Source organism: Prinia subflava, chromosome 2 (assembly GCF_021018805.1).
Source record: "Prinia subflava isolate CZ2003 ecotype Zambia chromosome 2, Cam_Psub_1.2, whole genome shotgun sequence".
In the NCBI taxonomy this organism is placed as follows: domain Eukaryota; kingdom Metazoa; phylum Chordata; class Aves; order Passeriformes; family Cisticolidae; genus Prinia; species Prinia subflava.
Window position 1 is genome coordinate 48,757,186 of NC_086248.1, and position 24,443 is coordinate 48,781,628.

At 38.7% G+C, this 24,443-nt stretch overlaps 2 protein-coding genes across 2 annotated transcripts; one reads left to right on the plus strand and one right to left on the minus strand.

The window, feature by feature from the left end:
- Nucleotides 1–18: 18 nt before the first annotated feature.
- Nucleotides 19–21,433, plus strand: KPNA5 (karyopherin subunit alpha 5). Its single transcript, XM_063389849.1, has 14 exons — nucleotides 19–248; nucleotides 2,320–2,453; nucleotides 4,117–4,218; nucleotides 4,299–4,398; nucleotides 5,176–5,270; nucleotides 6,069–6,200; nucleotides 6,468–6,556; nucleotides 7,726–7,825; nucleotides 9,431–9,594; nucleotides 10,672–10,750; nucleotides 11,704–11,829; nucleotides 12,680–12,807; nucleotides 14,170–14,348; nucleotides 15,854–21,433. Exons 1-14 carry the CDS (start codon nucleotides 245–247, stop codon nucleotides 16,039–16,041), a joined length of 1,620 nt encoding a protein of 539 aa, XP_063245919.1. The 5' UTR covers nucleotides 19–244; the 3' UTR covers nucleotides 16,042–21,433.
- Nucleotides 17,536–24,114, minus strand: FAM162B (family with sequence similarity 162 member B). Its single transcript, XM_063389862.1, has 4 exons — nucleotides 23,867–24,114; nucleotides 23,333–23,444; nucleotides 20,270–20,378; nucleotides 17,536–20,066 (listed from the first exon to the last, which is right to left on the minus strand). Exons 1-4 carry the CDS (start codon nucleotides 23,982–23,984, stop codon nucleotides 19,968–19,970), a joined length of 438 nt encoding a protein of 145 aa, XP_063245932.1. The 5' UTR covers nucleotides 23,985–24,114; the 3' UTR covers nucleotides 17,536–19,967.
- Between the last annotated feature and the right edge of the window lie 329 nt (nucleotides 24,115–24,443).

Genomic DNA, 24,443 nt, shown 5'->3' on the forward strand with positions numbered 1-24,443 from the left:
GCCGGCTGCGCCAGGCGCCCCGCCCCTCGCGCGCGCTTCCCGCTGGGAAGTGCCGTTCCCCGGCCCGGGGCGGGAGCGTGCCGCGCAGAGGCTGCCGGGAGCGGCGGGTCCCGCCCCCCGGCCAGTGCGGCGCGCGGCGGGGCGGCGTCCGCCATCTTGCGTCGGTGTCTGCTGCCGGTGCGGAGCGCTCGGGAGCGGCGATCTCGCGTTTGGACGGCGCCGGGCGCCGGGCGTGTCCGCCGCGATGGGTAAGGAGGGAAAAGCGCTGAGAGCCGGCGGGTAGGGGCGGCAGACGCTGCACCGCTTGTGGGGCGGGGTGCCCGGTCCAGTCTCGCTCCCGCGCGCAGGCCGGTCTGCCGCTGGCTCTGGCGGGGCATTGCCCTCATGGCAGCTCGGTCGAGGCTGGGACGGGGTGTCCGCTCCCTGAGGCGAGAGAGCTCTGCCGTCCTCTCCCTTCCCTGCCTTGCTGCAGGTGAAGGAGACTTTCCACGCCTTCTGCTGGGGACGTGAGCGGAGAGCGCCGCTCCTCGCAGTGTGTAGCCGGGCTGGCTGGGCGGGTGAGTGTCCGGCCTCCCGGGCTGACAGGCCGGGCAGTCCTGGCGGTCTCGGACCGCTCAGCCCTTGCGCGCTGGGCCGGAGCGAAGCCTGTGGTCAGCGTCCGGCCGGGGAGAGGGCAGAGGGACAGCGAGGCGCCGTGTTCAGTGAGCTTTATGTAGACAAGGAGGGGAAAGAAAAGTAGTATGATAGGTCTTAAACTATGCACAACAAGTGGGTGCAATGCAGGATATAGTGTGTGGAGGGATTTGATGTTAAAACGAGTGTAAGTTTTGTAGCACAGAAGTGCAGGCTTGCTTGGATATAGATGCAGAAGAGGGAAACCAGGCTTCTTGCCCTTATAATGACTATATTAAAAGTCTTATGGGGGGACTGAAGCTGTAAATTTCTTTTTTAAAACAGTTTTGATGAGACCCTCCTTCCAGTTGACCTTCTACAACTCTTCAGAGAGCTGGTGACTGGATTACTTTGAATGTGCATTTTTATTGTTCAGTCCATTTCTTGGCCTGACAGTTTCGTTGTCACAACTACATTAGCAAGGCATGGACGATTAAGAAAGGGATGGTGTTCTAGGACTAGATACTCCAGTAGCATTGTTGGGAAAAAAAGTTACATGAGTATTGCTAGAAATTTGTCTTAGACAATGGCACACTTAGCCTTGTTGTGCAGAGGTGTCAGTAGTTTGCTTAGATTCTTATGAAGCAAATCCTTGGATGAAAAAGGCTGCTGAGTCCTTGTGGTATTGTCTTGATGTCAGCCTAAGTCTGCAGTGTGTTTTCCTCTCATAGCTTGTATTTATTGCTTAGTGGTCCTTGGTACTGATAATTTTTAAAAAAACAAACAAAAATCCAAAACAAACAAAAACCCCAAAACAAATTGACTCAGCGTGGAAGTTGCCAGAGAATTGTGCTCAGCTCAGGAGCTGTAGTTTACATGTTTTCTCCTTGTAGAAGAATTCCAGACGAGTGATAGTTTGTGTAGAGTCTTGTTTTTGACAGTTGTTTCTCAGATGAAGGCTTCAGTTCTAGCTTTAACAAAAGGCACCATGCTATTAAAAACCTTTTCCACTCTGATCATTCTGGTGACAGAATCGTGAACTATCACTTTTATCTTTCCACAGTTGATATACCTGGCATGACAGTCAGATTCTGATCTTCTAAATCCGTTAGAAGAATTGGTAATTGGAGTGAGACAATAATTTTGTTAGTTTAAAATGAAAAAGAGTATGCCTGTCTGGGGGCTACTGACCCTTAAATTATTTTCCTGCACACAGTTAAGAAGGAAAAGTGTAGCCCTTTGGATTCTGTTATGTTTGTGAGACGGTGAAAGTAAAGAAACAATCCCTTAAGGTATTAAATGAAATCACTGCAGCTGTTTTTCTTGGGTTTGTCCTAATTTGTAATACATTTAATGTCATCTTTATAAGAAGAGGAAAGAAATTGGTTGCTTACAGAATCAAAATTCAGCAGCATAATGTCTTTGCTTTTTGTTTTTCGGTTTGCTTGTAAGATGCAGAGCTTCTTTTTACAGTAGCTTATGCCCTCTAATGCTGTGTCTGATCCTTGATATGAACTGTCGTTTAATCTGCAGTTTGGAAATGGCTATCTAGGCATAGGTTTTCTGTGATTTCTGCATTAAAGATTTTTGTTGGTGAACTGGGTATTGTAAACAGATGCAGAAATATATAGTGCTGCTGTAGATACTTTTGTAGTACAAGAGATGGCAGGTTTGGCCTTTTGGAGTAATTTTGTATTTTTTCAATAGACAACATGGCAAGCCCGGGTAAAGATAACTTCAGAATGAAAAGCTACAAGAACAATGCTCTTAATCCCCAAGAGATGCGCAGGAGGAGAGAGGAGGAAGGAATCCAGCTCCGGAAGCAGAAAAGAGAAGAGCAGGTAAGCATCTTGGTGAGCTGTTCTCTGTTCGGTGCCTGTGGAGCTGTCTGAAAGGACTTGAGCAGACTCATCCTCTGGAGTGGAATCCACGAGTGCCACGTTGAAGTCTGTTTTCTTTGCAACTGTGGGAAGCACCAGGCACCTCTCAATAGAATCATAAAAAATAGACAGAAGCCCTTTTATAGTTACTAGGGCACATAGAGGAGAGAGCTGTGACTTTTAATTTTAATCCGCAGTCTAGGTTTAAACATGTGAGACTAGACCAAAAGAACACTCATATTTCCACTAAGAATTTGAAACCTTGCATTCTCTGCTAGAGCTGGGGTCAAGGTTTTGCTGTGGGAAGGGAGAGGATTATTTTCATCTTTGATACCATGCTTCAAATTGCCTAAGAGCTCTTCTACACTAACTTTAATAAAGTAGCTCCCAGTTAGTGTCCCTGAACTATTATACAAACATTTGCAATTGGTGTCATTGAATTTTTAGTGATCAGAATACATAGAATACTGTGTATTTTAAAGGTTTTTCATAGTTCCTCTTTGCAAAATGTTTGGTAGTTTCTTGCCAGGAAGGTAGGGAATGTAGTGTGTTTTTCTGTTCAGTCTAAAGTGGATAAGTTTGTCTCCCACAACCCAGAGAGTGTCCCAGTCTCTGGTCTACACTCTGCTCTGAGATGAGAATTCACACCCTTCTACTGGGAAAGGGGTGCATGGAAAAAGAATTTCAATTGTTTGGGCCAGAGGGGTGAGAGTCTGCAGTGGTGTGGTACTGGAGCATTTACCTGTGAATGGGTAACTGTTTTGCAGTTCCTGCTGAAAGTTTTGTTTATATATTTTGTAGTAAATGCTCCCTAGGTAAATTATGAAAATAGTGGGTGTTTCCTCTCCCATACTGACTGTTGTAACAATGAGACTACTGTTATGCTCTGCTCAGTCTTAGTTTGTTGGACTGGTGTTTTTCAGCTCTTCCTGACCTGAGAATGAATTTATATAGGGAGATGAGACTGCTTGTGCTCCAGAAGAAATTGTGACTGGTAGAAAGACCAAACAAGATTATAATTTTCAACCAAGAGCTTCTGTGTCCTTGTTGAATGCTAGAAAGAATGGCTGGTCTTCCAAAAGTGGGGTGTTGTTTCTTCTTCCTTTGTGGGTTTAAATGGAATTACGCCTCACTTGCCTTCAGGATTCTGTAGTTGTTTCGTGTCCAGAATTATGCCCAACCCATAAGTGCATCAAACCGGGGAGAGAATGCCTTGGTTTAGGTTCGTGTTGAAATAGAGCTGCTTGTAAACATGGAGTTGTTTGGCAGTTTTGGACATGTAGAGCAGCAGAAACCTGGGTCTGTAGACACCTAGAGGGACAAAACTGTCAGGATTTATAGTTGGTTTCATTACTATGCTTACAGGTGAAATCTTAGTCAATAGACCGAGAGTCTATAATTTCTCTCTAAAGGTACAAATGTAATATTCTTAGGAATGTTGGTTACAGTAGTTGTAAGTGTAGTACTGGAATACAGATAAAAATTTAGGTTAGGTATCTAGAAGAGAACAGGTCGATGTGAATGTGTTGCTTGTATGCCAGAAAATGAAGAGGCACTCATTGGATATAGTTTATTAAATACTATGATACTCCTAACGTCGCTGAAAAATTTCCCCTTTGTTCAGCTGTTTAAACGCCGAAATGTGTCTCTCCCGGGAAATGAAGAATCCATGGTAGAAAGCCCCATTCAGGATCCTGACGTCAGCTCTACTGTTCCTATTCCAGAGGTAAATACTTCAGAGTGTGTTTAGAATGTTATCTATTAGTGTGCATCTAACACTATAAGAAATCCTCCTTTAATTTTTAGGAAGAAGTTATTACGGTAGATATGGTACAGATGATTTTTTCAGATGATCCTGATCAACAACTCACAGCAACTCAGAAATTCAGAAAATTGCTCTCTAAAGGTAGGTAAACATTGCCTGCTTTTTCTATTTTCTTCCTTTTGTGTTGTTATGAATTGTACTTGTCAGTTAACTTTTAGTTATGTTTTATTTTAAGATAGATCTTGCAGAAACTTCTACTTCTGTTTATAAAAAAACTGCCCAGTCTTTTCTGACCTAATGGCTAAATTCAGAAATCTTTCTTATTTTGACATTAAGTCTTTCAGACAAAGTGAAAAACAAGGATATTTTTGATTGAGGTGTCCAGGGCAGTAACTAGCAGGGCACTAACATGCTTAGAGTAATTGTTGCAGTGATTCAGATTCTCATTCCCATTCTCTGCTCAAGGAGAAAGAAATTACATGACCAGCAAAGAAGAGTTTTTGTTTGTTTTGTGTTTGTTTGGTGCTTTGAAACATGCAATCTTCAGGTGATGCTGTATAGCATGATAGGTAAAGGTGTACTTGGTCTTTTAAAATAGTATCCAGTAACCATAATGGCTCTTCCACCAACCTGAGGTGGTGGTGGAAGGAACAGTGTTTTGTGATGTGTTACTGAAGTGCAAATGGATAATAGTGTGTGTTACTGTTATTATATGTAACAGGGTCTTTACTACATTGTAGCACTTCATTGGCAAGATCCTGCTGTCTTCTCAAGTGAAAAGTTTGTGACTCCTTTTGAAAGGAAAATGATTGACCGAAATTATGATAAGATCTACAAATTGTATTCATGGTTCTTGTCATACTGAAATAGTAATTTATTTGGTCTTTTTACACAGATATGTTTTTTTTTATTCCCTAGAGCCTAATCCACCTATAGATGAAGTAATTCAAAAACCAGGAGTAGTACAGAGATTTGTGAAATTTCTAGAGAGGAGTGAAAATTACACTCTGCAAGTGAGTTTGGCTCGTACTGACTGGGGGTTTGGACTGGCATTAGAAACCTTCCAAAAGAGCTTTGGAAGGCACATGTTTGGTGGGGATTTTTAGTAACCAAATAGAATTATTTTTCACCACTGAGGCCATATGTTTTCATTATTGCTGCTAAAAGTGTGACTTGACTTTGTGAATTTCACAAAGTAGTCTTTAGGGTCATGTATTCAGCTGGACAAAAACTTGGGTGTTGAAAGCAGGAGGTGTTCAAGAGGATTTATGGAGTGGTGTATTAAGATCATCAGCAATGATGTGTGAGCAGAATTTGTCTCATGAAGTGTTGAATATACTGTAGTACTTTACAGCTGAAATCTTAGGAAAGAAAAGTTACAGGATACTGAAAGGCATGTTTGAAACGCTTTTAGAAAATCTTTGAGAAATGTCTCATTAATGGTAGGAGTAACTAGTTCTGTCTGCTCCCCTGTAGGAATAGGACTTAGGCCTCATGGACATTTGTTCTAGAAGAATTAACTTCATATTGGTTAAACAAAAGGTATTTGTACCAGTTCATAGTGATTCGAAATATTTTTTAGTTCTGTAGGCCAAAACCTAAAAATAATGTAGTTACTGAAGGTTCTTACTGAATAGAGATCTTGTCAATGCCAGGTATTTTGTTGTATAGGAAGTATTATAATAGTAATTGGGTTTCAATGGAAAGGAAAAAAAGTTGGAAAATTAACCTCTGAAATTCTTAGGTCATGTCGTCATTTTAAGTTTTACTGCTCAGTCATTTAACATGGTTGTGTTTGTGTTCCTCAACAGTTTGAAGCAGCTTGGGCTTTGACAAACATAGCATCTGGAACTTTCTTACACACCAAAGTTGTAATTGAAACTGGAGCTGTTCCCATTTTTATTAAGTTGCTTAGTTCAGAACATGAAGATGTGCAGGAGCAGGTAACTGTCTCCTTGAGGGGTTTTATAACTACTTAAAAATCTGTTATGAATGTCTCTTTTGGGGTGTGTGGGGTTAGAAAGGCTTTGAGCCCCATTTGCCTGCTAGTTTGTTGATCTGCCTCCAGGAAAATAAAAATTTACTGTCACTATTTTTTCCCTCATAGATTTTTTTTCTATTCAATAATATTTGCTGTAAAAAGTATAGATTATCTGTAAAAGTTGATTTGCAAGCATGTAGAAATTCACTTGGGTGCTTTTCTTTTTAAGGCAGTATGGGCTCTTGGAAACATTGCTGGTGATAATGCAGAATGCAGAGACTTTGTTTTGAACTGTGGAATATTGCCACCTCTCCTAGAGTAAGTATTGTAAAGTAATAGTATAATATGTTGTACATGTATAGATAAATGAAAACTTCAACTTAGAATTTACTTGAAAAGAGTATAAGTTTTTTTCTAAATTGAGAATCATAATGATATAATAAGAAGCAATTTAATGTTTTGGATTACACGAGCTTCATGCATATCTTTAGTCCATGACTGGAAGCTTTTCAGTGTTTACAAAAGGAGAGAATTGTTACTTCACAGGTATGAAATTTCTGTACTGTGCTGACTCTGTGTTGCCAGATTTCTGAGTGTATGGGGTGAGCGACATGATTTAGTTCCCACTTGTATTTGTATGGTTCCATCTGCCTGGGCAATAGGCTGTTTTCTCCACCTTTGTTCAGTAGCTCCAGGCTCTAGTCTTGTACTTATCTATTTGCTTGCTGAGATGAGCTGACAGAGCAGTTGTTACATGAGCTGTTTTCCACTAGAAGCCTTCTCTTCACTAGGAATATCATTCCAGCATTTCCTGTGTGCTTGCCATAGTATTTTCATTGCAGGGAAAAATTTGCACAACACAAATGTTGCTTAGTTTATTACCTCTTAAAATGACTTAAAACATTTGTGAAATAGCTTAGAATAGCAGAGGAGAACGTGATTGCCTTCACCAAGGGCCTAAAGAATTAATATTTTAAACATTTTGGTATGTATCCAAAAGTGAGTCTGATTTTTCAGGTGTCGACTCTTTCACGTTCTATTTGGCAGAAACAGAAATAACGTGTTTTTTTTTTTTTTTTACAAGAACTTCCAAGTTACAGCTTTTATGGAACTGTTTTTATTATTATTAATTGCATTCACTGAATGAAAACATCAGAGTTCATTCCATGCAGGGTTGCGTCTCCTAGAGCCCCTTCTAAAGACCCTCAGAAAGGTTTAGTTGAATGATTTTTCATATAAGCAGTTGTTTACTGTATGTGCATGTACAGGATTTGGGAATGAGGCATCCCAAAATTATGCAAAATAATTTGCTCTGATTCAGTTGGTTTTAGGAAAATAGTTGCAGCATGTAAGATATAAAGATAAATTTAAACTAGTGCCCAATAGAATCTCTTTTCCTTGTTTGATGTTCTGTTGGTAACAATAGTCATAAAATTACCTAAATTTAATAAGAAATTAACTTTTTTTGTTATTGTTGTCTCTCACAGATTGTTAACAAATTCGAATCGTCTTACAACAACTAGAAATGCAGTCTGGGCACTCTCAAATCTTTGTAGAGGAAAGAACCCACCTCCAGACTTCAGTAAGGTATATTAAAGTAGTAATTCTGAGAAATCAGAAAGCTAAAGAATACTTACATTTGTAATATTTTATAACAAACATAATCTTTGAATCTGGATATAAACATACATTTGAAGTTTTAAATGTCATCACACAGTGTTGCCCATCTGTTGTATCTGTGAAAAATCATCTACTTTGGCACCTATCAGCAATAAGATCATACCATTTAAAAACTTGAGACTACAGTCTTGTGCAAATGGTCATACACTGGTGTGAAGAGATGGACAAATTATACATTCAGCACTAAACCATGTGGGGCTGTATTTTCTCCAGAACTGTTGTAGAGATTGTGAGTTATAATTGAAGCTTCCTCAGTTTTGGTTGGTTTTTTTTTGGTTTTTTTTTTTTTTTTTTTTTTTTTTTTTTTGTTCTATGATTGTGAGTGCATGCTGCATGAATAAAATTTTGAGTTTCCTGCTCTGTCAGATACAGTTAAATCAGACTATGATGACAGAGAGCAAAGAGAGTCTGTATGCTCTCCCCCTTTTTTGTTTTCTTCTCTCTAGTATGTGGCTATAAAGTCTGTAGAGACTAGTAGGAGTTTTAGCTTATTTTCAGTATGAAATTAATTTCTGGTAAGGTTAATGACTTTTAAAAAGCTGAACATCGGATATTCTGGTAGAAGAGACGGAGGTTAAACGATCATTAAACTTAATCTGGAGAGAGTTTACTTCATGAGTTAGTAATTACTAACTAGCAGTTATTGCTGCTTATTAATTCTTGAAGAAATATTGACGAAAATAGGCGATTTCTGATGTCAGCTAATTGATCACCTCTCAATGACTCTGTCTAACCTATATCCTTTAGTAGTGTTTTGTTCTGATAGTGAAAAAACAAGATTTTTTGGCAGCTTGAATACAAAATCTCACAGGAAAAGGATGCCCTATAGGCAGGTGCCGATAACAGTCAGTCCTCTGCTTTTTGCCCTTTGCAACAGCAGCAGTTGGACACATAATAGAGACTGAATTTGCATAGCCCATGTAAGGTCAAGAATTAAGTTCTAGAAAGAACATGAGATTCCCAGGCTGCGCAGCAGACACCTGTCAGGTTCCAAATGGTGCTGAGGTGCTCTGGTTCATTTGCTCTGTGTGGAAGTTACAGAGATTAAGGCCAGAGGGTGCAGCGGCAGTGAGAACTGAAAGGAGACGTTGCTTGTTTCACCGGTTCAGCGAATGTGGGTGCTGTGAGTTACTCTAGGCTGGTTATTACAAACAACTCCTACAAAGCCAGCAATACAAAAAAGCAAACCTTCATAACTTTGAGATTCTGCTCCCTGAATAACTAAAAAAGTATCACTAATTCCTATAAAAGCAGATTTTTTTTAAGCTGAGAAATTATATATGTAATACAGTATCTCTCAATAAATAGGCTATGAATCAGAATTTATCCAATTTGCTGCATTGAACTGGGTATCTGGTTTAATCAGAGTGTTCCACCTGGGTCCTCATTCACTAGTGACCTCGTGTACTTGAGCAGGAAATAGTTTTGCACATTTATGCCTTTGCAGAGTGTTCTCTGAAACTTTAAAAGTACAAAACAACTAATTTTATGCAATGTTTTTCTTTAACCTAGGTTGCTCCTTGCTTAAATGTTTTATCAAGACTGTTGTTTAGCAGTGACCCAGATGTATTAGCAGATGCTTGCTGGGCCCTCTCTTACCTCTCAGATGGTCCCAATGATAAAATTCAAGCTGTTATTGATTCTGGAGTGTGTCGAAGATTGGTAGAGCTGCTTATGTAAGTCTTCATCTCACCAAGTAAATGTCTTCTAGTACTGTTGATATTAAAATTGAGCTGTTTTCTCACCTGAAATCTTAATTTATTTTTTTGAAAAGTGATGGACCTGAATTCAGTCTGAAATCTTTAAAGCTACTTGCTAGGTTGCTCAGCTCCTACCATTATTCCTGACATTGACAGTGAAAAAAGTTTTCTCCAAAATATTCCTTTATATTCCTTAAAATTTAATGTAAGATTTCTTATACGTGAAGGAATAGAAGGGCAAAGACTGAAGACCAATGTTGAATTGTAAATTATTTTCTATTTTTATTATTATTATTTTTATTTTATTTCACTGTTGTGTTTTCCTCTCTAGGATATATAATTGCTTTACAGACAGTTCTTGGACTCACTGAAGTCCAGAGGCTGGCTAGAGCCCCTTTTAAACTGTTCCAATATATTTGGGTTGTGGTTCATTATTTTCCTGGAAAGGGAGACTGAATCCCTGTGTTCACGTGGGATTGCAGAGTAGGTCTGGGATAGAAGTTCCCAGCACAGACAGCTCAGCACACTTCCCTGTGAAAAGCTCGTTTCTATAGCAGTCAGGAGATGGAGGATTGCTTTCTCTTCCATAGAACCTCTAGGGGAACTGTGTCATTTCATTGCCCTACACATCAGGCAGCTGAATATGGACTTCATGTGCTGGCTTCTACCATTATTGACTCACCAGAGGGATAACTTTGCTTACAAAACAAACTAAGCTTTAGTATACACCTCACAACACCTTCTCTGTTTCTGTGGATATTGAATGACACATGTTCTAGTATTGCATTTAATAATACTCGAGCTGGGCGAAGTGGGTCTGCTGAGCACATTGCTCTTAGTTGTGTTGCTCTGCAGAGGTGCTCGGTCTTTGAATCAGCAATTCAGTTGTGGGGTGCAGTAGTCAAATTTAGCTCAACGAGCAAAGTGCAGTAAGTAATACAGGGGTTTTGATAACTAAATACTTAGTGCCTGAAGTAAACCATATTTTGCTGAAAATGCAAAATTATTCTTCTAACACTTGGTAATATCAAACAATGTAATATGTGTCTCCAGGCATAATGATTACAAGGTGGTGTCTCCTGCATTAAGAGCAGTTGGAAATATTGTTACTGGGGATGATATCCAAACACAGGTAAGACTAGTTGATTTAAGAAAAATTATTTGGCAAGACAGAATTTTGTTGAAACTTTGACAAAATACATGTCCAGTACATGTATCTGCATATGTCACTGAAAGAGGCTTTCTAGAAATCTGTGTTGTTGATTTGATAGTTTGGGCTTCTGTTTTAGGTATTAAGTTATAATGCAAGAATGAACATTTTTTACAGCATTGTGTGTAGTGGGTTGCATTGTTTCTGTATGGTACTTTGACTGTTGCTTTTTTTGGTTTTTTTTTGGTTTTAATCCTTCCTTATAGGGGTTCAGTTGTTTATTATGGTTCCCCTTTTTTCAGTCTTAAAGGCAGTCAAAGTTTTCACTTCTGAGCTATGCTTATACTTGATTTTTGTATGTGATAGCTTTACTGATGTAATTTATTCTAAAGATCTATTTTATTAATTTTAGGCAATGGCATTGATGTTGAAGCAATGCAGGAAATAGGAAGACAGGTCCTACCTTAAAAATAATTCTCTCTAAAAGGCTGACAGTACTAGTGTAAAAAGAACATAAGGAAAAGTGTTAATTGCATAATTTGTGAGCTCTGGAGGAAAGGATTTTGCTGAGGAATTAAATGGAAAACCTTATCTCTTAAAAAATTAATAACTATACAAATTAGATGTGCACTTGTCAATCACTTTGACTTAATCATATTTTAGCTTTAAGCAGCCTTACTTAGTTTTGCTATTGCCAATCCTTGGTCTGAACTTAATTGAAAGCAGATGCTTTCAAATTGCTGGATTGTCTGGTCACATTACAGCATTGAACACTTTAATTTTGCAGGATATGACACTTCGTATAACATAAATGTGTTGCAAAATCTTTTGAAGTCTTCTGTAAAATGCTTTTATATTATTTTTATATATATGTATATTGCAGAAGGCTATATATGTATAGTACAACCCAGTTTTCAATTTTGGAATTATTTTAGGTGATTTTAAACTGCTCTGCATTACCGTGTCTCTTGCACTTGCTTAGTAGTCCCAAGGAGTCTATCAGAAAAGAAGCATGCTGGACTGTTTCTAATATCACTGCAGGAAATAGAGCTCAGATTCAGGTAAAGACTGGGAATTTGTTACTTGGTTGGTTTTGCTGTCATTTTACTACTTCACTTGATTTTCCTTCACAAGATGTAAATGGATACTGCACTTACTCTGTATTATTTGTTTTAGTCCTGTCTCTAATTTTACCTAACCTAAATGTTTCCTTCCAAACTTTGAGATATTATTTTAAATAGAAATAGCTGTCACAATTTGTGCTACAAATTTGTCCAGGGAAAAGTGAACCAGTTTGGAAATAGTGAATATTTTGCTTGGATAAAAGACTGGCATGATGTCATCAACACTGAGTTGTATTCTTGTGGAAATTACTGCATCCCAACTATTGTTCCAGGTGTCTGGAGCTGTCTGAAAAAGGGTTCTGATCAATAAAAATCAGAATTCTGAATCAGAATACATATTCCAAAATTATTTTTTCCCTTTCTGCTTCGGAGATAAAAATGTTGCTTCTTGATTCCTTAAAACATGTAATAAAGTCTCCAGTTACAGGCATGGTCTCTTGATGGTGACCACAGACCTCAATAAAATCAAAAATTTTGTTCCAAGGCTTGATCTTTAGTTCAAAAACTCAGGATGTGTTGTATGATTTTTAAATGGGCCAATCCAGTAAGCTGTGCTCTGCCCACCAGAAACAGAAATAAAAACCCCAAGGTGTTCTGATGGCCGCTGCAGTGCAATGTTGGAATAGTTCTGAATTTCAATTTAGCATTTCTAGTTTGTGTAGCATCATCTAAACAAAACATTCCTTGCTTTGATACCAACACTCATCACTAATTCTTGTAGTTAAGCTTATAAGTGTTCTGAAATTTTTATTAATGGTTGTAAAATGTTCCCAATTTCATCCCTTAGGCTGTTATAGATGCAAATATTTTTCCAATATTAATTGAAATACTTCAAAAAGCTGAATTTCGCACCCGAAAAGAGGCAGCATGGGCCATAACTAATGCAACATCAGGAGGAACCCCGGAACAGATCAGGTAAGTTCGTGTATGTCACTATTTTCTCTGCCTAAGGATCTTCCATAGGACATTTGGGTTTCTGCGTTTGAATCTTGACCCTTCTTGGCAACAAATCCTAAACGTAGCCTCATTTCCTTGAAACTGTAGAGGCTAAACGTAGAAATTCAGAAAAACCAAAGAAGTACATGCAACAAACTTAATAAATAATTAGTAGTTTCCTTCAGAGATGTTGCACCTAAAGCCTTCACAGGCTTATATTCCACAGCTGATACTACATTGTCAAACACAGTTGGAAAAGTTGATGAACAGTTTCAGTGTTTGAAAATGGAAAACTGTAGTAGGTTCTTTAGAAAACTTGTGCAGTGGGATTGTATATTTGGGGAGAGACTTCTGGAATTTTAGTGGTTTCTTCAGGTATTTTAAACTCACTATCAGTATTATTTTAAAGCAGATATCTAAATTCCTTGCTCAGAACTGAGTTTGATTAAAATTTTGCTGTCAGTAGCTGTTTATATGCTGCAAAGATAGAATTTCTGGAATAAAATATTCTCTGGTTTCTCTGAATACTGTAGAATAATGATCACTTTGAATCAGTAACTGATAATTTGATTTAAAAGTTACTCTATTCTTTGGAAGCCAGAACTAACAGTGATGTGATAACTTTTCCAGCATATTTGGGAGATCTGCTGCAATAAGTATATTCTCATTTATTTATAATGTAATTAATCCTGATTTTCTTATAACCACTAAGTGTTATCTGAGGGATAACAGGGATAGCAAAGGAAAATATCCTGTTTTTTTAAATTTTATTTTAATTGCTTATATAATGTAACATTTCAAAATCTAGCATTTTAAAAACAAATTTTCATTCAGGATCTTCAAATAGTAGATGTGCATGTAATACCGTAACAATGGCTTCTCATCAAAAATACATTTATGTTATTGGTGTCCTGAAATTTTAGTCCCCATAATGTCCTCAGGGTACTACTGCCTAACTGCGGGACAGTTCTAAACCACTGAATTAAACTGTATTTAGGCAAACATTGCTGTCTTCATTTTACTTACATGCTAGAAGCAAAGACACAGGTTATGACTTATGAAAGTTCATAAACAATTTTCTTTGAAGTTGGCAAAGCTGAAAAGACAACAGATTTTACAATCCAATTAGGAATGCACACATTAAATTTTTTTATTAGGATAACTTGTAATACTTATTTCATTTTGGGCTAAGTTTCTCTTTATATTGTTGCATGTTTAGAAATTTTATTGTTTCAGCCACTTTCTTTAGCAAAAGTAAGTATCAATAGCAGTAGACTGGTATATCAGAATGTGCTGGATTATCAGTTCTTTTCCTCAGGTGGTTTTTTTTCTGTTATAAAGGTATTTGGTAGCACTAGGTTGTACCAAGCCTCTTTGTGACCTCCTGACTGTGATGGATTCAAAAATAGTACAGGTGGCTTTAAATGGACTTGAAAATATTCTGCGTCTTGGAGAACAAGAGTCAAAGCAAAATGGAATCGGCATTAATCCTTACTGTGCCCTCATAGAGGAAGCCTATGGTAAGAACACACTTCTTGTAAACTGCATACCTGAGCTTCCTTAGTCTAGGCGGGAAAAACAAAAACACTGTGAGTCATTTTGAAATGTGCAGGTAAGTTTTAATATAAGAATTACTCCAAGCATACGTAGACATAAAGTATCACAAATTAAGCAGTGTAATATTTAGGGGAAGGTGGTTAAAAGCAGAACATGGGTGTTTGTCTGCAGCCAGTTTAAATGTCCCTCTAGAGAAGCATTCTCAGAAGGGTTTAACACAGGTGTCCCAGTCTATTGGAATCATGTTTTGCATTAATTTATCAGCCATTCCTAAATACAGTTTTTAATACTTCAATACACAGTCCTATCTGCTACAGTTTCATTACCAACAGAGATGTAAGATCAGGGGTTTTTAATTGATCCCCAAGTTGGATATATTTTTTAGTATTGTAAATATCAGTAACAGAACAATCAACTTCAGATCATAAAACTAAATAAGTTTTTACTTTTACAAGTATTTTGTTAAGCTTCTTATAAAGGTTCTTGAATTAAACCACTATATAAAGGCATTTTAGAAAAACTAATTTGTGGAATTCCATGATTGGATTATTTTACAATTGGCTTATAATGAAACTGGCATTCTTTATATGGAGAGTTGCCTTTTTTGTAGCTCTGACAAAACAAAATTGGCAGACATTTGTATTTCAGAAACTGCTGGTAACTAACAGAACTGTGGTTCTAACTGAACACATTATATCTGATTAGATGGTACTAACTTTTCTGTAAAGCAGTCTTTACATCTGAATTCCCTGTTTAATTTTTTAAATCAAGTGCGTGCTTGAAGAACTTAGCAATTAAATGCATAAGAGGAATAAGTACTGAAGACTTTAAAGGAATTTATTGTATTGCAGATTTTCTGTCCATTTATAGTTGTATTGACTCTCTAGGTTCTCTTCTTTCCTTTGGCACTTAAGCATAGGCTGCTGAAGCTGTCACCAGAAGGGTTCATTTGAGCTCTCTCTAATCCAATCTAAGTGGAAACTACATTATCTTAAAAAGCTAAACAGGAATTTTATATATCAACCTAACTGACTGCCTAGCATTTAAATAGCCAAAGGAACAGAGGTTGTGTCCTCTACTTGCAAAATGGCAAGCTTTCCAAAGGGTAGTATCTTCAAATCTTAAAATTAAATTTAAAAAAATATACCAGACTGTGCTCAGTGACAACTCTGAGTGGAGATAGAATTTAGAACTGGGGAAGACTTAAGGGTAGAAGAACAGAAATTGGGGTATTAGTTTAATTGAAATGCTTCTAGCATAGTTTTAAAATGAGTTTGGACAGCAGAAAATAAAGACTAGAAATACATGGGTTAGGAAATTAAGAACTAGTGATAGCAAATTAATTGAGGTGACTTGTGATTGCTTCTTTTTGGCTTAAGAAGTACTGCTATACTATAAGCTGTTTCCGTTTGAATTCGTCATTCATTTGAGCAACTCTGTTTTTGAAAATGTTCTATTTTGAATTTAGGACTTGACAAAATTGAATTTCTTCAGAGGCATGAAAACCAAGAGATCTACCAAAAGGCTTTTGAACTCATAGAACATTATTTTGGCGTGGAAGAAGAGGACTCTAGTATTGCGCCTCAGGTGGATGAAAGTCAGCAGCAGTTTGTGTTTCAACAACAGGAGGCTCCAATGGAGGGGTTCCAGCTCTAAACTAGTGAAGTGAATATAAGCATAAAATTTAAACACGTGTATGGTTGTTTTTTTTTTTTTCTCATAGGTCTATTCTTTATGGCCAAAGTTAGAGGAAAAGCTGAATACGTTTTGCAGAAATAGATGAAGAAACAGCTCATGCACTTTTATACATTGTGTTAGAGACAACTGTTCTCTGTTTTGTATTTGTGTTCTTCATTATCTCTTATGTACAGAAACAACTGTGAGTAATCATGTCTAAAAACATTAAATGTGATTTAACAAGAACTGTTTAGCTAAGACTTGGTAGGATTTTAGGTAGTAGTTCTGAATTTTTTATGTAGTCTCAAACTTCATATCAGCAATACAGTTACTGACAGTTGAATTTTTGGCAGTAGGCTTGACTTGCCCAGTCTATCAAATCTACCTCTTCTATTGAAGCAGAAACATTGCTTCAGAACTAAGGCATGAAATAAAGATGAGCTTGTAAGAAGCTGAATTGGAATGTGAAAAATATTTATTTAAATTGTGAAACTTTTATGCATTACTTACTTTACAACACACTGTTGGAATTTATTTATAAAATGTATTTAAAGACATAATAGATATATATAATGCTAATTACCTAATATAATATTGAATATATGAAAAAGTTTTTTCTGAATTATGTGGGAAGAGAACTATTTCATAGGTTTTCAAATTGGAATCAGTAGAGACCTTGCTGGTCATTTGATGTTGGCTCTGTAATGAAAGCTGCTAAACGGCATTACAAGTCAGCCACAACTGCAGTACTTTGCAGTGGAAGCAGCCACTGCAGTTACCACAAGGAAGCTGCAATTAATAATGACAGAAGGGTGATGTGCACCAGTCACCAAGCTGATGTTTGACAGCCATCTTCTGTCAAGATGTGGTAACACCACTTTAGTTTGAGAAACATTGCAGTGTTTGCCTTTTAGTACAATAGCTTCTTAAAAGTTTAGACAATAGATGTTGTTTTTTGACCAAATATGCTACTGCCACTTGAATTGTTCCTTAGCTTAATGAATTTGGTTTGCTTTTGGTAAGACAATAGAAATTCAGTGAAAAATGAATAGTGAATCTCTCCAGCTGGAGGAAAAGTTTGTTGTACTGTAAATAGCATTAAGTATCTGGACACCAAAACTAACTAGAAGTTATGTCATCTAAATATTTACGCTCTACAATATACAGTGTTTGCTGTTAAACACTAAAAGAAATAGAATTTTAATATTTACGTTAACGGTTTTGAGTACAGAAAAATGTATGCTGTGCTTTGACTTGCATATAAGTAGTGTTTCTGGTGTATTAGTAGTATATCTCATTTGGAGAAATTAATACTTTGGGTTAATTCTGAAGTATTGCTATTTTTTATTACCTGTAATTAATATATTAACATCAAACTCCTGGGTTAAGTGAAATCTGTGACATATGAGAGCATTTCATGCTTCATAAAAAGCTGCAATTCAAACTTCAAATCACTTACCCATGGCACTGTGCTTGTCACTAAATAATATTTTAATGCACTGAAAAATACAGGTTAAAGGTGGTATCATTTACAGTACCATTTTATATTTAGATTTTTTTTTTTACACGCGAATTAAGATTCTAAGATGTTTCACTTTGATGTTACAGCAATATATTCTATATTGTAATTGAATGTGGGACTTGAAGTGGATTTTCTAATATTAATGGTCAGTTTTGACTAAGATATAACTGGGAGGAAAGCAATCTCCCTTTGAAGTCTTTTTAGTGGCAAATAGATGTGTAAGAAGTGTATATAGGAGTGCTGTTACTTTATGAACTCTGAATAATGAGATATTTTAGCAAATGACACTTTAAACCTAGATTTGTACAGCATACAACAGTTTTGAATAGTGTGATAACATTGAGTACGGCTGCCAAATTTTCATATAATGTTATGGGGTTTTACTTATGCCCTTTTTACTCTCATAGTTTAGGTTTTCATACACCAACCTTCATTCTTTCCCATGGTCTCCCAACTCCCCATCTATCGAAGAACAGGGTAACAGTCATGGAAATCTACTAAGATTACAAGCAAATACTGAATTTCAGTGTTCTAGTGTAAGAAAATTATTCAGGTAACAGGGTATTCCTTTGTTTCTAACAACCTTGTTTTGATAACAACCAGCTGTGCCTGCTTTTTATTTGGAGAACCCTGTAAAACTACATTTGTAAGCCTCTCATATTTAAACCAAATCTGAACTATGAAAATCTTAATTGAAAGACATGAAAATGAAGAAAAGAGGGGACATTTAAAGTATTATATTTGTTTTGAAATAATGTCTCCAGTTGTGTGGATATATTATTCTATCTTGTGGACGGTTAGTGACTGCACTTTACGCATTTAGACAAACTATTTCATGCCTCTGATACCATTTAAATGCACAGTTAGAAAGGGAGCTAAAATTCAAGAACTTAGGATAATGAAAATCCCTATTTAAACTCAGCATAAACCTGATACTGTTAAAAAATAATAATGAAAATTATTTAAAGGACATACATACAGGATGGTCTCTCCTATTTTATCACTGGGTTTATATCATGCTTTGTTAAAAGCACATAAATGAACAAAATAAAACCAGAGATTATGACTTAAGGTCTGCTCCAGTGTGCTCATTTGCAGGTAGGAGCATGATTATGATGATGTTACCCAAACTGATGAAACCAGTATGGAGAGAGAAAAATAAAACTGTGATATTAAAATCTCTTTAAGTTTGGCATTTTATATGCAATCTGAAGTGTCCCGTCAGTTACAAAGTGTGTTTAAAAACAGGGGTTTGGGTTTAATTAAAAGGATACCATTTGTTCTGCTTAAATGTGAATACTAACTCGCTAATCTATGCAACTATGCAGAGCATAAGATTTTTTTTTTATTAGTTCCCTACTCTTGTTACACTGAGTCATATCTAATTTTTTTATCATTGCACTTTTGTCTGAGGACTGGTTCATACAGTTTTTTAATTTTCTAGTATTTGCTTTACACACTGTTGCTAGCAGCAATCAAAAAATAGTAATAATGTTGGCACAGAAATGTTTGCTGTAGAACAAATTTGCAACTGGAAACTATTTATTGTTGGCCCTATCTTAAAGAAAATAGTAAAGATGCACTATTATCTTTCCTCCATGGTTAATTCTCAGTTGGTTAAAATTTATTAAATTGTACAATGAGGATTTTTGTAACAGGTCTGCAAATTGATACGTGGACTTAAACCGTGACCTCAAGATTTCACTGAAATCTGGAACAAAAAATTCTAAATATTTATGGCACAATGTCTTCATATAATGCATGGAAACTAAATTACCTGTATTAACTTCAGATAGTAATAGTGCATCTTTAAATCCAGGCCAAAGGCGCATTACTGTAACAGAACACATATAAGTAGTATGCAATATTATGGAATGTTAAATCTCCAAATACCATATAGAAACCAATAAAACCTATTTTACAGATGCTGGCTGTATTTGTTTAGTGATTCAGTAAGTGTTGCTTCTAAAAAATGCAAATACCATTTTGAATGCAGGATTGATGCCAATGAATTCCAAGTGAGAATCTGTGCGCTGAAAAACTATGCACTGTCACCAGACAGAAAACTTCTTGGGTTTAAATATTTTGTGGTTATCTAACCAAAGGTACCTGACATTCTTAGGAAATTACCTGATCTCTTTAAAACGAATTACTGCTTTTAATCATATGCAAAACATTCTAAATAGTTTTAATTATATGCAACAAGTATCCTGAATATCTTCCTAATGAAAGAGACTTTCCCTTTCTTTTTGTGATGCTGTAGCTGCCCTTACTGGCTTCAGGGTGTGCGTAATACAGTTGTCCATTTAGGGGAGAAACTCACTAGTTGCTCTCACAGCAGTTAATTTTGCTCTTCCGAGGACACTGAGCATTTCAGATGAAGTTACTTTGTCTTTGCCTCCGCGGCCAGCGCAGCCTCCTCCCGCCACTTGGCCTTCTTGGCCAAGTTGAGGCTCGTTAAGGACTCATGACGTGCAGCAGCCTGAGGGAGTAACAGCGTAGGAGTAAGGATGCGCCCTGGGAAAGGTACCCAACCTCAGGAATGGGCAACAGCCCTCCAGGGTGGCAGGGGTGACAGAGATTAGGTTAGCTAAAACTTGGGCAGCTGTAAGCTGCTGCTCTTGGTTTAGATTTGTGTGCTTTTCACAGAATTCCATTATTTTGAAGTATGCTACACGGTCATACCTTCTTAGCTGAAGCAATCACCGCAAAACAGGCAATAATTGAGAGCCCAATCATGATGTAACAGGCTTTCACTCGAGCTTTGTTTCTTGCCTTGTCTAGCATCTCTACCCTGCAATTAAAGTAGTTGAATTGAGTCATTAAAAAAGGCAAAGTATCTCTTCAAAGCATTGCAGACATAACATCACAATTTAAAAATAAATATAAAATTAGCTTCTGGAACAAGCATCTTGCTGCGGTTAGTTATGTATCAGCCATTTTCTGATCCTAATCCATTTCCCATGGCAAAGCAACATTTAGTGGATTTAGACTGTTTTGGGGCTTTTTAAGCTGGGAAAAAATTGCTAAGGCAATAAATGTTTGCATTTCAATGCTTGGGGTATATAGACCAGAAATCATACCTTAAACTAAACATAGTGAAAATTAAACGGGGTTATCTGTTTAAAACGGATGGAGACATATGTGGTGTTGGATGGAGTGAAAAAAACCTCCCTTTATTCAAAGTTAACTTTGGAAATAAATTACTGCTATATTTAACCTGTTCAGACTGGGTTCTGTAGGCTAAGGACTTGACATCCTTGGATTGTTGATTAAAACAGTTTGTACTGCTACTAGTTAAATGTTTTAGTTCTTTTATTATTTAGTTCTTTCAGTTCTGCTGCTTTAGCAGCCTGACAGAAAGTGGGCAGCTGATGTCAGCCACCTCACTATTTCAGGAACGGAACACCTAAAGAACTATCTACAGGATTGTTTTTGCTGGTCATCAAAGGCAAAAGTAGTGAAAACTGCTGTCCTCTGACAGTAGTCGGTGCAAAGGAGGCATTTGACAGCCTAGCAATCTGCTTTGGTACAGCTGCCCTATCCACCCTCTCCTCTGAGCCAGCAGCGTGGCCTTGGGAACTGGCAGTACAGGAAATCATGAAAATTGTCCCAAAACGTTCAGCTAAGTTTTTCCAAGTCAGACATTATACTTGGGAGTACAGTCTTTAAGATGTTCATAATAATACTGGCTGTGCACCATTTTCCTTTCATAAATTATCATGAGAATGTTTTATAGCTATATATATTTGTAAGATATAAGTACATGTTTTATACATATGTATAAACCCACAACTATACGTGTAAAAAGAACAGCTGCATAAAGAATGATTTTGTGTTCTAAGTAAACATGGTGTCATGCTCTCTTTCCTTCAAAAAGCCTTTAGATATACTTTAAAGAGTAACGTGGCGGGATGGGGCAGAGCTGGGGGTTTGGCAGTGCCCAAGAAAGCTGCACCAAGGCTGAGGGCTGCAGTGCTTCGCTCTGCGTGTGGTGGAAGAGGACAGGTCCCATGAGTGGCAGTGCTGTACCATCCCTTCCTTGCCAGCACACACAGGAGGAGCACGTTGTGCACACTCTGTTTCTTGCAGGTGACTAACAATGCCTGCAGTTCTAAGGAGCTGCTTCTGGTTTGTACAATGATAAAAATCATCTTCAAAGCAAACTGCACATCAGACTGGCACGTAGGATCATTAATCCTATTATCCATTTGTGGCAACAAAAGCAAAACAATAAATGTTATTAGTCTGATGTATTAGCCTAATTATATTTCACAGTGCCCTAATTGAAACTCCTCTGAGGCAGATTTTCACTTTATCCCTGCTTTCTTCATCTGCTTTAAGGAAAACAGACCTTACAATGTTCTTCCTTAATTGCATATTAGGACCTTTGCTATTCAATCCTTAATCAAGACTCCAAATAAACCTCTGCTGAAGTCAGTAACAGCCTGGGCTTAAAAGAAAAAAAACCAAAGAAACCACAACAACCTTGAATAAAGCCTGCAGATTCATTTCATAGCACAGACTATCTTCAGCAGTTAGGTTGTGTTCACAAGTAGCAACACCTTGCAATTCTTTTGTTGACAAGAGTTAAAACAGTGCCACAGTTCAGCCTCAATGTCTAACAATTAACTACTTCTAGTATATTACTATGGATACGAATAGGAATAGGATAATTGTACAGTTCTAAAATACTTTGCTCACCCAGAAAGCACAGTGGTGACACTCACCTGCCAGGCCAGGAAGGAGTGATTTTTGTGCATGTGTTTGTATGACTGGCAAATGTCTTGTCTTTATAAATATCTCCCAACGACTTGAATAGCATTTACAGCTCCTGAGACTTCTGTCTGAAGCTTCCTCTAGAGGAAGATGGTGAAACTAGCAGCACATGAGAGGTTAGACTGTCCAGAAAGCCACTGTCAGCTCAGTGAATTCCAGTGAAACTGTCAGGAGCCAGCAAGGAAAGGCAGAGGATGTACCTGTTGCTTTACACACCTCTGCACACTGTTTATTCTCAGTGTGCCACCCAAGACAGGGACATACTGTGACGATAAAAAGAAGTGTCCTGGAGAGACGTCTAACATGCTATTGAAAATCCTAGGCAAGGGGAGCCTTAAACATTAGAGGGGTTTCAGGTCCTTAACTGCCTTAGGGGTTGTGAATTCTCAGGAAGTCAGAGAACTGTAGAGTCTGTGTGGTTTGGGTGGGAAGGGACCTTCAAAGATCATCTAGTTCAGTGGGTCAGCAAGAACAGGAGACTAAAGCTATATCAAGTACTCAGTTTTCCTTGATCAGGGATTCTCCTCCCATCACCTCCTTCCCTATTTTTCCTCAGATTCTATAATAAAAATAATTTGTGTGTAATCATTCAGTGACAGCTCCCTTAGAACAGTTTTTGTGAGCTATAAACAGAAAATATTGTTTACCAATAACATCCTTCTCTAATTGCACGTTAAGAATAAGCAAAACAAACAAGCCAGTACATAAATGTAACCAAGGCTGTCTACTCAGATGGATCCAGTTCTTAATCCCAGGCTCTAGGGACTCCAGCAAGGAACATTTTCTCATCTTAACCTCTAACCAGGACAGGAAATTCTCTTGCCCTCTAGTTTGTTTCCAAGTGTCAGTGTTGTAAAACCGACCGTTTTAAACTCTGTGGAAAAGCTCTAAATTTTCCACAGGATCAGGATCACACCACTCCTTTCCCTTCAGCTCCATGTTACCCTTGGACAATGCCAGCGCACTTACGAGATCCTCTGAGGAATCTCTTCTTCTGTCTTGAAACGTCCAGTCCAGAGAAGGATTTTTTTGTCAAACTTCGAAGGTTTGTAACTTGCAACCACCCGGTGAGCCTGCTCAGCTTGAAGAGTGGGGGAAAAAAAACCCTGCGTAAACCGTGCACTAAGAGAGAATTACGGCTGATAGTAACTTGTGGAAGGGAAAAACCCTCCCCATTTTGGTCGTTGGAGGAGTAATTTAGGGATTAGACCTCCAGGGCTCGGCTACGAGAGTCACCTCCGCGCCGTCTCTGGAATATCCCCGCACTCAGAGAGTGTTTCTGTGGGTCTGATTTGACCTCGCCGCCGCCCGCGGCTTCGGGTACCCAAGCGAGCAGGAGAACGCTCGGGACCACCCGAGCTGCGGTGCCACGGGCACCCGGTCCCGGTCCCGGTCCGCCAGCCCGCGCATCTCCCCGTCAGTCCCGGGACGCCGCCGCGGGGCCGATCCCGGCACCTGTTCTTCCCCCCGGCGCGGCGAGCAGCCCCTTAAGCATCCCCTTACCGCGGGCGGTGCCCGGGCTCCGGGCGGGATCCCCGGCGGCCGCGGCTCCCCGCGGCGCGGGCGGGCGGAGCGGCGCGGCGGACAGCAGCCGCCCCGGGCGGAGGCGCGCCGGCAGCATGGCGAGAGGACGGCGAGGAGCAGCGGGACTCTGCAGCAGCGGGTCCCTCTGCCTCGGCAGGGCCCTCTGCCGCAGCCGGAGCGACCCCGGCCCCGCCTCGCCCTGCCCGGCCCCGCCTGGCCCCGCCCGGTCGCGCCTCACCCCGCGAACCCTTCCAGCCGCACCCAGAGGAGAGGCGGGACGGCCGCCGACACCCGGAGGAGATCGGTCCTCCGGAGAAGGCACCTTGTTCACCTGCTGCACTCATGGATTGCAACTCTAGTGAGGAAAGGTCAGCGTCCGAGACAAAACTCGTCTAAAGGAACAGAGGTGGTACTTCAGCCTCATGTTAGGACGTGTCCCTGCTGGAGCGAGTCCTGAGGAGGGCCACAAAAACGACCGGAGACCAGGAGCACCTCTCCCGTGAAGACAGGCTGGGAGCTGGGATTGTTCAGACTGAATAAGAGAAGATTCCAGGGA